Source organism: Archocentrus centrarchus, chromosome 21, assembly GCF_007364275.1.
Source record: "Archocentrus centrarchus isolate MPI-CPG fArcCen1 chromosome 21, fArcCen1, whole genome shotgun sequence".
In the NCBI taxonomy this organism is placed as follows: Eukaryota; Metazoa; Chordata; class Actinopteri; order Cichliformes; family Cichlidae; genus Archocentrus; species Archocentrus centrarchus.
Genome location: NC_044366.1, coordinates 33,330,539 through 33,344,802, shown reverse-complemented (window position 1 = coordinate 33,344,802; position 14,264 = coordinate 33,330,539). Strand labels below are relative to the sequence as shown.

General features: G+C 42.5%; 2 protein-coding genes across 2 annotated transcripts in view; both read left to right on the top strand.

Annotated features, from left to right (window-relative positions):
• The window catches only part of efhc2 (EF-hand domain (C-terminal) containing 2), a 32,699-nt gene extending 28,477 nt beyond the window's left edge, over positions 1–4,222 (top strand). Inside the window, exon 15 of the mRNA XM_030758326.1 lies at positions 4,090–4,222. Coding sequence (XP_030614186.1) covers positions 4,090–4,104 — 15 coding nt within the window. The 3' untranslated portion in view covers positions 4,105–4,222. The remainder of the gene's footprint in view (positions 1–4,089) is intronic.
• Positions 4,223–4,331: 109 nt separating this feature from the next.
• Positions 4,332–14,014, top strand: ndp (norrin cystine knot growth factor NDP). Its single transcript, XM_030758328.1, has 2 exons — positions 4,332–4,553; positions 12,777–14,014. The coding sequence occupies exons 1-2, from the start codon at positions 4,344–4,346 to the stop codon at positions 12,999–13,001; spliced, it is 435 nt and encodes a 144-aa protein (XP_030614188.1). The 5' UTR covers positions 4,332–4,343; the 3' UTR covers positions 13,002–14,014.
• The last annotated feature ends 250 nt before the right edge of the window (positions 14,015–14,264 follow it).

Here is a 14,264-nt window from a genome sequence, read left to right as displayed (position 1 = left end):
TAATTTTTAGGAAGATATCTGACTTTTTAACTTGTAAATGCACCGATTTCTTTGTGTTGATAATAGCAGATTGAAGAAAGGTCTGCCTAATTTTGTGACCCTGTATTTGATTTTGTCGGGCTTTCAGATCACACTCATTCTAAAATAAAACTGGCAACCACAAACATGCAGAAAACCTAGGAGCTGGTCTACCACTGGAGTATTTGTTATTCTGGGTCTCTGGGGATGAAATGAAGCTGTGTACTTTGTAGTGTGCACTGCACTGAAGGGGGAATTTGGAGGCCACAGGGCATGTACAATGTGCACAGAGGGTGATAGGTGATGGTTTCTTGGGGTCAAAAGGAGCCTAACGGCAGATTTTTGTCCCTTGCCGCTGTATAGACCTTCAGATAGGTGCACATAAATATGTAGATAATGCCTATCTAGTAAAAACTATCCAACATCTGCTCAAATCTTATCTCCATTTGGGCTGATGCCTCTATTTTCCTCCTGTCTTATAAGGGAACCAAGTATTGATTTAATTGTATACTCTTGCTCGATCTTCAGTGACTTGACTGTAATTCCTGAGACATGCACACTAACGGTGCTGATAGTGATACCGGCAGCAGAGATGGGGATAACAGTGATCGTCGTGACGCTCGGCCAGGTACGGCTGGCAGAGCTGGAGGTGCTGATGGGTGTTGGCTGTATAAAGCAGCCGTTTGCTTGAGCCGACTACAATGTAAACCCTGCAGCACATGTTCGACAGGCCAACGAAGCATCTTGGGGAATATTTATTTTAACAGGCCAAAGGATACTTCTATTTCTCTCAAGAGGAATGTTAAGGTTAAATGATTCCCCCTTAGAAAGAAAAACACTGGGGTTGAAATGAAGGGGAGCTGAAGATGGAGAGATGGGGGGAAGGTTTCACCTGAACTAGATGCTTGGTTTTAGTTTAAATGAAGAAATCAGTGCAGAATTGTGCAGTGTTGAAAAGGGATGCTAGCAGGGATTTTAATTCAAAGCAAAAACTGAATTGTATGTATTTGGGTTTTGCTAAATTATTTCCTCTTTTCCTATAATTTTAAATCTACTGATTTAAAAAAGAAGACCAAGTAATTTAGTCATTTTAGAAAATACATTTGTTTATTACATTTGATTACTTTTTAATTACATTTGAAACAACTGTTTTAGCATGAGCAATAAAACAGGGAAGTTCTCTACGAGCTGTAGATGTTTCCTTAGGTTTGACAGTGTTAGCAGCCTTTTCACGGCTGGTAAACAAGCTTTATTCTGCAGTCACGATTGAATTATTTTTGTTTTCAGAAGGAAAGCTCTTGAATTTTCATCTCGAGAATTAATTTTCATTTAGAATTTTCATTTAGAATTAATTTTAAAATTTTATTGTTTGCTTTTAAAGTTTTAAGTGGCGTGGCCCCCACATACCTAACAGACCTCTTACACACATACACCCCGCAACGGTCACTCCGGTCAGCTGACCACCTACTTCTTGCTGTCCCCAAGTCGAGACTGAAACATCGGGGTGACCGAGCTTTTTCTGCGGTGGTGCCCAAACTATGGAATGAGTTGCCTCTCTATGTTAGGCTGGCCCCAACACTAGAGGGCTTTAAATCTCGTTTAAAAACACACCTTTTCTCTAAGGCATTTCAAAATATCTGTCCCTAGTTAGTTTGAGTCATTTTGGGAACTGCTTTTATATTTTTACTTAGTACTCCTTTTATGGTTTAACCTTTTAAATTATTATTATTTTTTATGTGTTTATTTATTGTGCTGTATTGTATTGCTGTCTTTTATCTGGGAAGTGCTTTGTTCAACTTTGTTGTTTTTTTAAAGCGCTCTATAAATAAAGTTGGATTGGATTGGATCTCTGAATAGCATGTCTGTCTGATGACTTGGTCACCCAGCTTAACTTGTTGGTGTGGTACTCATAGTCCAAAGACATGCATATTAGGCACGTGAAACTGGTGGATCTATGATTGGCCGTTGGTGTGAATGTGTGTGTCTGTGTGTTAGTCCTGTAATAATACACTGGCAACCTGTCCAGGGTGTACCCCACGTCACTGTACTGTCACTATAACAGCTGAGATAGGCTCCAGCCCCATTCTGACATTTCTTCTATTAAGAAAATGATGGTGAAAAATGATCAATAAAAAACATTTTGTCAAAAAAAAAAAAGTCACATATAATCACTTTGTAAAAAGCAACATTTTGATTTTATTACATAGTTTCAGTTTAGTCAGGACCAAAATAATTACAAAAATATATACTATTTCCATCTGCAGTAACTTATCTTGGCTCTGTTTTTGGAGGTGGCCCTGGGTTGCAAAGTGGCTTGCAGATGTGCAGAAAGCATGACTGTGGCTATAGCAACTATAATTATGTATCCTATATGAGAAAGACACTTGAATGTGTTGAAGGGTATCAGCTGGGCCATTAGCAGATGCTCGAACACACACTCTCAATACACACTCTCAAAAACACTGATTACATTTATTATTTCCTAATATAGTTACATAACTCCGTTTCATTTGGAGTTATGTAACTAAAGCAATGGATTGGGGAGTTAGCTACTCCATTACTATCATTATGCATGCACATATTGAAAACACTGTCTTAACTTAGATAATTTATCAACTCATATCAATAATTTCCAAGTACTATCCAAACAGGTTACATTTCACAGGCAGACATTATCACTTAATGACAATTTGTACCCAATATGTATCAAGCGGTGTCCACACAGGACGCAACAATCAGCAAGATGGGAACCTGAGGCCATAGAAAATCAATGACACTGAGCAACTTCAAGGGCTAGTTAAACTTTTCTCAACTTCAAGGAGAGCAATTAAAGCACTTACAAATGACAATGAAGAATAACACTGATGACAGGGTGGTGAATACATCAGAGCGTTATCGACTTCACCAGAGACTCAAATGTCCAACCGACAGAGCAGTGCGTGAAGAGCGTCTCGCTTCCTGAGTAACTGTTTGTATGAAATGACAATGTCATCCTAGCTTGCTAATACCTATTCATTCAGTTGAGACGTCTTAAGGAAGTGTTCATCTGACCTAACACTCGTATATATTAACAAAACACAGATTACAAACTATTGTGCAAGCAACATCAAACCGCTGATATTTCCTTCTCATCCTAAAGTAACTGAACAATTAATGTCTACAAGATGTATTTTGCCATATTTGCACTCCAAGTAACACAAACGGGCAGCTACATTTAATTGTACATATTTAGTAAGGCAGTAGTCTGAACCCGAATAACTGCTACATTTTTGAAAGACCACTTGTCAGCATAAATGCAGCTTCTGCAGCTACATGTGTAACCACTTCATCGTAAACCTCTGGCACACAAAATTACTGCAAAGTAAGTATGAATTTATGAGTAGCTGGTGAAAACCAATCTAGTAATAAAAAAATATAACTATACAGACTTAGTAGATAATAATAGTTAATAAATCCTCATTTTGCTCCTTTCTCCATCCCTCACCTCACCATGTACCTAATTAACAACACATTGCCTTTCAGCATACCTGCAGCAGCCAGAACCAGGCTCCCTCTTAACACAAACCCTATTGTCAGAAGGACTATAAAACTATGAAGTTGAAAAAAGAAATTACCTAAATAAATGTGAAAATATGCAGTGGGTTTGCAGTCATGAGAGGGCTTGTTGGGAGAGTGAATTATTTTAATGAAAAAGTCATTCCTGGGGAGAGGAAAGGGCCCGGCTGCAGGCTGTTTGCGCATGGCTTAAGTTTCTCCTCTGCAATAAAAGCACAAGGACGTATGTGTCTACATGTGTGCGCAGTGTGTGGGTGTACTGGGTTGAGCGTGGAATAAAGGAGACAAAGTAGACAGCCAGTTTTTCAAGACGCACACACTCAAATAATTAATCTCAAAAACTGGCAAAAAAAAGTCTATGTCTGGAGATAGCTTCATCCGCTACACACAAATTGCAGCTGGAACAGTTAACTTATGGACAAAACACTGAAGGGCCACACGTAATATTGCTGCTTTTTCTGGTCTTTATCTCTTCATGTTTCCATTGATGCAGTTCTGTTTGTCTTCTTCTTCCAGACTCTGATGGATTAAGGCAGAGGGGGATGGAGCGGCCTGCCCAAGAAACCCTCCTGCTACCGTTCCCTCTACAGCTTGCTGATTTTGAACCTACACTGTGCTAACGGGAACAACAGAGAGTCAAAAACAGTCTCATTTTGTGCCCTGTGATAGAACTGGACTGAGAAATAGATTCTGTAAGAAGGAGAAAAAAAGCAGCTACGTGACACGTTGGACATTCCCGTGAGGATCAAGAGCCTCAGGGTGGCCCGATCATGAAACCTTCCATCTCTGTGGGCCCCCCCTCTGGCCTTCTGCTGGTCCTAATGTGCTGCCCCCTCCTGGGTTTGGTCCAGTCTGCCAGCAGCGGCAACAAGGCCAGCGATAACGGACATGCACATCTGGGAGATACTGACCCAGACCGCTGCATGAGGCACCACTTTGTGGAGACCATCACACACCCGATTTATAAGTGCAACTCCAAGGTAAACACACCTATACCAACACACTAAAAGTCAGCCTGTTTCACATGCTCATTTTGGGTAGAAAGTTGTCAATGTGTATTGTGTAACTCTTAAAAAAATACATTAAATGCTTATTATTGCGAATGGACTGCAGTTTCACATTAAAAATGACACCATCCCTGATTCTCTCAGTTCCCTCTATCAGCCTGTGGTCTGCTTTCTATGTGAAGGATGTGGGTCGGCTTTTCCTCAAAAATCCAAACAGTTGTTCTAGATCCCACATGCCTCGGTGCTTCCCCTCCGGTCCCGCTGTTAACAGTAGAAAATGGTAGCTTAGAAAAGCAGGCCGCCAGTAACCGCTGGCAATGCAGACCGCAAGACAAGCTACACAAAAGAACAACAAAACAATTAAATTCAGTTCAGTTTTATTTATATAGCACCAAATCACAACAAATAGTTGCCTCAAGGCACTTTATATTGCAAGATAAAGACCCGACAATAATATAGAGAAAACCCCAACGGTCAGACAACCTCCTATGAGCAAGCACTTGGGGAAAGTGGGAAGAAAAAAACTCTCTTTTAACAGGAAGGAACCTCCAGCAGAGCCAGGAGGGGCAGTCATCTGCCATGACTGGTTGGGAGTGAGGGGAGGGAGACAGGACAAAAGACATGCTGTCACTGATAGGATTGAGCTAGTGACAATGTTAGTCAGCAAGAAAACCAAGGCTAGCCAGCTACCTGCTGTTGGTATCAAGTATCAGGTATCAGAAGACAGTTTTATCGGGCAGCACGGTGGCGCAGTGGTTCGCACTCCTGCCTCACAGTTAGAATAACATCTGGAAGGTCTGGGTTCGATTCCACCAGGCCTCTCCCTCTCTCTGTGTGGAGTTTGCATGTTCCCCCCATGCTTGCGTGGGTTTCCTCCTACATTCCAAAGACACGTACTTAGTGGGGTTAGGTTAATTGGCTATACTAAATATACACCATAGGTGTAAATGTGAGTGTGAAAGGTTGTTTGTCTCTCTGTGTTGGCCCTGCAGGCTGACAGGCTGGCAACTTGTTCAGGTTGGCCTCTCGCCCTATGACAGCTGGGATTGGCCGAACAGGGTGAGCGGACAGTTTTATCAACTGAAGTTTGTCTGGCCAAATTAAAATGTCAACTGCTGGGCAACTTCAGCAGCACATTGGAGGAAATGTTTGGTGTTCAAATCTGATCAGCTGTCTTCTGTCTAATATAGCTAACAAGGACAAACTGCAAACTATCTCATGTAGCAGGGTCGGCTAAGTCGTCCAAACCCTGGAGATAATCTGGTAACTTACCTGGCCATTTTCAAAATGACTTTATCTGCTAACATCACAAAGTCTGAGAATGGTTACAGCACACTGGCTAACTGCATCTTGCTTGTCAATGTTATTGCTAAAAAAAAAATTAATAAAATATTGAATAAAAGTGCTAGTTGGTTAGCATGCCCAGTTTCTTTACCAGCTAAAGTATTCCATGATAGCAACTTATGCATAGTATCACATGGTATTGATTTTTGCTATCAGTAAATCATGTAATGTTACAGGGCAAATATCTCTGTGTAATATTTGCTCTCTACAACACTGAGGTGGTTTGCCAGCTATCTGTAACACAGCAGGCAGCTGCTTCGTCACATCCAAGTCAACTGTGATATCTTCATGCTGATACCCTTCATTTACGCTGGTGTCCTGGTTGCTGTACTAGATACAAGACAAACAGTACATACAACAGAATATTTGCAAGACAGTCTTGTGAATTGTTCTGATGACGGAAGCTCATACAAGGTGTGACAGCACAAGCTGCACGTGAACTTGAGCTCTCTTGATCACCTGGCTGCAGGTGTCATTAATAACAATGGTTTTCTAAAGTTGTGCATCGCTCCATAAGGTAATAGGCCGTTTGCTCCAAATCAAGTCCCAGGCCCTAAAAAACCCCAACAATGAATAAAAAGCCTTTTTTTTCACAAGTTTTGTTTTCCTTTCTACAAGTATTGCTCATTTCCCCTTGAAAGCCTTTCGCCATTTGACCATTCTAGTGTATCATTCTTTCCTTTGCTCTCTTAATCTCCAGCTCTCTTTTAGAAGAGTCACACTGGAGTGTGTGTTAGTGGTTCTGGAGATGGGCCACGCTGCAGACATATTCTGCACCTCAGCTGGGGCTCAGTTTTGGCTGAAGCCATTGTCTCACCGTTAGCCTGCTCTCCCCTGCCTCTGCCAGGGGCTAAAGAGAGACAGACAGGCTGAGGAAAGGAGAAGAAAAGTGGAGGGCTAGTGATTAAACGATGGTCTGGTGTGTATTCTGACAGCTTAAAGACAGCCACTTGACATAAAGAGACTGATGATCCACTGAGCAGCACCAAACATATGAATGCTATTGTGGAAAGATGCTGTCAATTTTCTCTCTTTCCTTTTGTTCTGCTCCAGTGCAGTTGCTCGTCTAGCATGAGTGATCTGTTCTTTGGTCTTTTTTTAATATTCTGACTCTGAGTGCATCGAGCAGGTGGCCAAACCGCAACTCAGCTCAGGCGAGGCAGGGCTGAACACACTCTCAGCATGAGCTCGGCTTTCTATTACAGCACACAGCTGAGTGGAAGCCTGAATGAGCAACTGTTTTACACCTCAATCTGTACAAGTTTACACAAAATCCACCTGCACCAGGACTTGCTAAGTGTCCTGTTTATGTTTATTAAGCATGTATTTAAAGTTTTTGGCTGTGTGTAGAAAACTGTGCACAAATCTTGAACCACCACCTAATTTCTTTATATTTTGCTTCCAAGGATAAAGCCAGATTTTCTTGTTTTTTAACGTGGGCTTGAGCGATAGTTCTCCAGCTTTCTGAAGGTCTTTCAAAGTTTTTCTTTGGACATTGGCTGCTTTTTCACTGATTTTGAGTCCAATCCTTGTACCTGACCATTTTCCACAGGTTTAGGAGTGTTGGAGAGAAGGCCTGGCTCACAGTCTCCACTCTAATTCCTCCCAAAGGTGTTCTATCAGGCTGAGGTCAGGACTCTGTGCAGGCCAGTCAAGTTCTTCCACACCAAACTCACTCATCCATGTCTTTATGGACCTGCTTTGTGCACTGGTGTGCTGTCAAGTTGGAACAGGAAGGGGACATCCCCAAACTGTTCCCACAAAGTTGGGAGCATGAAATTGTCCAAAATATCTTGGTATGCTGAAGCATTAAGAGTTCCTTTCACTGGAATTTTACACTTGGCACAGTGCAGTCAGACAGGTATCGTTCTCCAGGCAACCACCAAATCCAGACTCATCCATCAGATTGCCAGATGGAGAAGTGTGATTCATCCCTCCAGAGAACACAAATTCACTGCTCTAGAGTCCAGTGTCGACGTGCTTTACACCACTGATCTGACACTTTGCATTGTGCTCGGTGATGTAAGGCTTGGATGCAGCTGCTCGGCCATGGAAACCCATTCCATGAAGCTCTCTGCACACTGTTCTTGAGCTGATCTGAAGACCACATGAAGTTTGGAGGTCTGTAGTGACTGACTGCAGAAAGTTGCTGATCCCTGCGCAGTATGTGCCTCAGCATCCATTGACCCTGCTGTGTCATTTTACATGTCCTACCACTAGTTGCTGTTGCTCCCAATCACTCCCACTTAGTTATAATCCCACTAACAGTTGACTGTGGAATATTTAGTAGTGAGGAAATTTCACGAGTGGACTTGTTGCACAGGTATCATCCTATCACGGTACCACGCTGGAATTCTCTGAGCTCCTGAGGGCGACCCATTCTTTCACTAATGTTTGTAGAAGCAGTCTGCATGCCTAGGTGCTTAGTTTATACACCTGTGGCCGTGGACGTGACTGGAACACCTGAATTCAATGATTTGGATGGGTGAGTATAAGTATAAAAAAAGGCGTTTAACTATTAGGGATAAACCAGTACAACACTAGTTTAGCCCTTTAGTTAAATGCCTTTTATTTTATACTAGAATGATTGCACATGACAGAACAACCAATTCTAAATTGTATCTTTAGGCACTTTGTTACTAGCAGCCTTTGTTCCGTGTCAACGATAACACGGTTTGATAGGAATAAAATAGTATTTTTACACCAACAAGATAATTTACAAAGAGCTGTAAACATATTGGTATATCTCGGCACAGCTTTTAAAAAAGTCTGAGGAAGCTGGACAAGTGGAGGACAAAAGACTAAGTGGCAGGCTTAAAAACTATCTACAGCAAATGAACAGTATCTGTATGCATGCTGGCTAGTTCTGGACCAACTGAGGATGGGCTAAGGAGGACTGAGAGATGCATGCGAAAATTGAGTTACAATAATCAAGATGGGAGAAAATTAAAGTGTGTATAAGAAGTTCCATAATATTGGGTGTCAATAAAGGTCTAATTTTTGTTATATTTCTTAAATGAATGAAACAAGACTGGATGAGGTATCAAAAATGACACAAGAACTGGACTGAAAATCAGTGGAAACAGGAGAAATTTGAAATTTTTGGTTCAAATGGTCAAAGGATTTATATGTAGGTCAGAAGGAGACGTACAGCAGTGAGTGTACAGCCATCTGTAAAACACAATGGAGGCTCTGTCCTGGTTTGGAGCTGCATTTCTTGTCAAAATTGATGGAATTATGGATGCAGAAAAGTACCATCAGATTTTGATCCACCATGAAATACCATCTGGAAAGTGTCTGATTGGCAGCAGCTCCATTTTTCAACATGACAATGATCCTAAACACACTGCCAGTGCAGTAAAAGCATACCTGGATAGAAAAACACACAAATGAACACTATCAGTCATGCACTGGCCTCTCCAGAGCCCGGACCTCAGCGTTATTCAAGCATTGTGGGATCATCTTGACAGAGAACAGAACAAAATGCAGCCAACATCCAAAGAAGAGCTTTGAATGTCCTTCGGGAAGCCCGGAGAGCTGTTCCTTTAAGAAATGACAAGAAAGCTGCCTAAAAGGATAAAGGTGATGATACCAAATATTGACTTTCAAGCTTGTTACAAACTCTGTTTTTGACTGTGTATTGCTGCACATTCCCCACCCAAAAAGAAATGGGTGTGGCTCGAGACTTTTGCACAGTACTGTAGGTGTGGAAAAAGAGGGACTGCTGAAGTATCTCTACTGTGCTGCGGTCTGCAGCTCAGGTACTGAGTAATATACTGGAAGCAAACTCCTCCATTATAAATTTGAACTTAAAGCGTCACAACAATAATTCCTCACATAAAGTTCAGTTTGCAGGTTGCAAAAAGCTCCACTGAGCCTGTGGAAGCAGTTGTATAATGTCCTCTGTGGATCTGCAGGGAGAAGGAAAATAATCATGATTATCTTGGCGCTGTGAGGTGTACAAAGAAATAGGATTGGGTTCGTTTCTGAGTGCCGGTTCAGCTCAGACGCTGACACATCACTCGCCAAATCCTTCATGTCACCTTATTAGCAAAAAACATGATGAAAACTCACAGGTAACATTAGCAGGATCTGGTTTATAGCCGGTGCTGACTGCTGCTTCCTCACGTTAATGTAACTAACATCAACAGTTGAGACCTAAACAAAATAATATAAAAGGCAGGATCATTGTGGGAAAAAACAGTATTTAAGCACATTAATGAAAGGCCTGTTCTGTTCAGGTGCAAAACTTTAACTAATGGTGACTTCATCAAATTACAAAGTCAGTTTTGCAAACTGTTCCAAACCTAAGATTTAAAACTCCATAAAGCCAAGCAAAATCTTTTCATTTGAGAAACTGAAAATAGAGAATGTTAGCATCTGAGCTCTGCTCTGATTAAAGAGATTATTCAATTATTTTCTGGTTATTTCTCTGGCAACTCTCACACACATTTAGTTGCTGCATTTAAAACTAAACACGACACCACATTTGTCAAAGTTGAAAATCAATTTAGGAACAGCTGACTGGACTTGCTGTTCCTACCATCACAGCCCAGCCGAGATTAAAAAGTTAAATATGCAGTCAGTTCTTCAGTAGTGTGTGTGTGTGTGTGTGTGTGTGTGTGTGTGTGTGTGTGTGTGTGTTGTGTTGTGTTTGAATGTGTGAACATGTGCTGTGTAAGTAAACCAAGAAGAATAAAGCAAGCAAAGTTCAGTCAAATCAAACGTAGACAGAGCAGCTGACTGCTCAGACCTGTGCTGTATATCTACAGGTGAGCATCCCAGGTGTGAGCCATTACTCCCAGTGAGCCATTCCCCAGATCTAATGCTGTGTTTCCATTAGTACCTACTCAATGTGGCTCGACTCGACTCGGCACGTTTTGTAGGCTTTTCCATCAGGCCCAGGTACCAGGTACTTTTTAGTACTTTTTAGAGAGTACTGCCCACGTTGCTATATCAACTCCACCCACACTGAGGTGGTACTCAATTGTAATGGAAACAAAACAAAACCGTGGTGAGTCGTGTCGAGTCGATTCAACCCGCGCTGAGTAGGTCCTAATGGAAACCCGGCATAAGCAACCACAAACTACAGGAAGTGGATCTAGAGACCTGGGGGCCGTCACACCCCGCCTTTTAAAGAGCAAAATTACACCTCAGGCTCTAAAACAAAGGATGTTAGATGCATGAAACAAATATTCTTACTGTAAGAAACCACAGTCACCAGGCAGAATACAGATATTTAGACAGCTTTATCAACCTTTTCACACCTCACATATCTCACTTGCTCAGATTTTTACCCTTTTTGCTCTTCAACCTGCATTAAAGCAAAAGGCACCCTGAAAACCATCACTTGTCCCATGCAGTCTGTATAGATCACCCACAGACTATCCAGCTGATGACAGCACAGATCACTGTCTCGGCTCTCTGGATTTTGTCTTTGGGAGATGCAGGAAATCATCCTTCATTTTGGAATATCTTGGTTTTCAGCATAATCTGCCTAAACTTGGACTCTAATACTTCTGCAGATGTGCTTTTTTGTGACAGTTAAGTTTTAATATTTGGTTTTTTTATTACTTTTTTAAAGGAAAAATACTCAAAATTCTTTATATCACATTGTGAGCACATTATTAACTAATCCATATGTGTTCAGCAACCTGGGCTCAAATAAACTCCAACACAGTTTAGTTTGCAAAAGTACCAAAACCTCAAATTAAGAACTGCCGATAAAGAGACTAAAGCTTTGAAAAAGTTATATCAGAAAACCTGAAACACAACAGACCAGCGTGAGTTCTCACTGCACACACAGCAACATTTCACAGCAGAGCTTTAAGCTTAGCGTTGTGATGTTGATTGTTGCCGTTTGGGACTCATAGCTAACTTTTCTTCTTAAGAATTTTTGTAATTTCCACTTATAGTTATCACACTGTCCGACACGCCTCCAGCACTGTTACAGTCCACCTTCAGTTTTCACTGCCACGTCCTACCTCGCAGTGAGAGAATTGAGCCTCAGGAGAGCACAAACTAATAGTTTAACACTTTTCAGTGGCATTTACTCTCATTATGGTGCTGTTACAGTGCTCTGTCACTAACTGAGTCTTGCATGTGGTTATTTGATGTAGCCGCTCATGAAAGGAGGCGCACGAAAGGTGCAGACAGAGAGGAGGCCAAAGTCGGACAGCCTGATCCTCAGTCACAACTAAGACAAATGGTCTTAAAGTGGCGACAGCACTCCTGATGTGTGTGTGTGTGTGTGTGTGTGTGTGTGTGTGTGTGTGTGTGTGTGTGTGTGTGTGTGTGTGTGTGTGTGTGTGTGTGTGCCATACATGGCCCCAGACAGGCTTTTATCAAAGTGGGTACATGGGTGGTGACACAGAGCAGCTGGCAGAAGGACATGACACAGGAGTGAGTTTAGGGAGGCGACAGCAGTGACCTACAGAGGAATGCCGGTCAGACGGTCACAACTCTAATCAGCGGTGCTTTGTACGTGTGTGTGTGTGTGTGTGTGTGTGTGTTGGTGTATTGGTTAAACTTGGGAAAGGTTTCATATTCTGGTTTTGTTCCCCTCTACACATCACAGAAAAACAGTGGACAGCCTCGCTCAAATGTGTGACCCTGAGGCGTGGCAGGTGTAGGAGTGTGTGGCTGTTCTTATGGCTATCTCTCGTTTTGCAGGTGCAAGGCCGAGACTGGCAGATTTTTTAAGACGTACAAAGCCCAAACATCATCCCGCTGAGTCCGGCCTTGCCTGATTGAACTCAGACATCCTTCTACTCCCTTAAAGAGTTTGAAGGTCAAAGAAAAATGCTTATCTGTATTTTCATAACTTTGCCTTTCCTGCATGTCTTATTTCAGATGGTGTTGCTGGCACGCTGCGAGGGCCACTGCAGCCACACGACCCGCTCCGACCCACTCATCTCCTTCAGCTCGGTGCTCAAACAGCCCTTCAAGAGTACCTGTTCCTGCTGCCGGCCGCACACCTCCAAGCTGAAGGCGGTGAGGCTGCGCTGCACCGGTGGGACTCGCATTACAGCCACTTACAGATACATCCTCGCCTGCAACTGTGAGGAGTGCAGCTGAGCAGACAGCAGCACCCTCCCAGACCCATAAGACTCTCAATAGCCGGCATTTTTCTTGGCCACAGACCTTTCTCTAAAGCTGTCCAAAGCATTTTGGTTGATTATTGGATCAGAAAACGGCCCCAGAGATGCTGGTTGTTAACTTGTGAGTGATAGTTTGGAGCAGTCAGATCAGCCTTACGTGGGCCTTAAAATTGACCTGCAGCCCTTGGGACTCAAATAGAACATACTATACCCTCTCCATTATGTGCATTCAATCAGTACAAACAATGCAAAGCATATTTCTTCAGCGCACAAGGCCAGACACCACAAACTGCAGCTCCCAGGGGCCCGTTGGAGACCCTCCTCGCTGCAGAGACACACTGCACTCATTATAAGCCTCCGTAATTCATAACACACACTCTCAAAAACCACAGAATGAGAGCTCGTTGCAAATATCTGTAACAGCCTTCTCCCGGCTCCATAAAAAAAAAAAAAAAAAGAAAAGAAGCGTTTGACGACTAAACAAAATGCCTCGTTAAAAAGCAGCATGGGAAAGGACGAGCGGGTCTGCATGAGCCCTGACATGTGGTGGATCTATAGAGGAGCACCTGCGCCGTGCTTACTCACCCAGTAACATTTTACACACTCCCTGCAGACTTTCATCTAGCTGTGTAAAACATGACTGATGCTGACAGGAGAGCTCATCAAGCGAACAGTAAAAAGAGTAGTGGAGCACCGTGTAAGAGGATCCCCGAGGACGCGAGAAGACCGCTGATGAAGGTTTTACCAGCCTCTGGGTGGTGGTGTGGACTGTCAATAGACTGTCGAGGCCATCGGCGCTCATTTAAAATGTAACCTGTTCTGTTTCTCTTTGTGATGTTCTTGTCATGCCGGATTGATTAAACTGCCGCTATTGCCTGTCATGTCCAGTGTTTTGGCTTGAAGGAGATGTTCTTGTCAAAGCAGCTCCGTGGTTCCTCTGTAACTCCTGCATTTGCTTTCTGCACAGTCCAACATGATGAATACAGAACTTCACGCTCATAATTCATACTCTGTGTGTGTGTGTGTGTGTGTTACAGGCTCGTTTACAAAAACGTGCGGTCACTTTATTTGAACTGAAAAAGCTCGCGTTCAAATTGAGCTTTTTCCATCATTAAGTCTCCAGTTTCAAACCACAGAGAATTCAGAGCTCGCATTTAGGATCTGAACTGAAATAATGGGTGGTTCAGGTTTTTCTCCGAGCAAAGAAACACCATTAGTAGTTTGAATACACAATACTTAT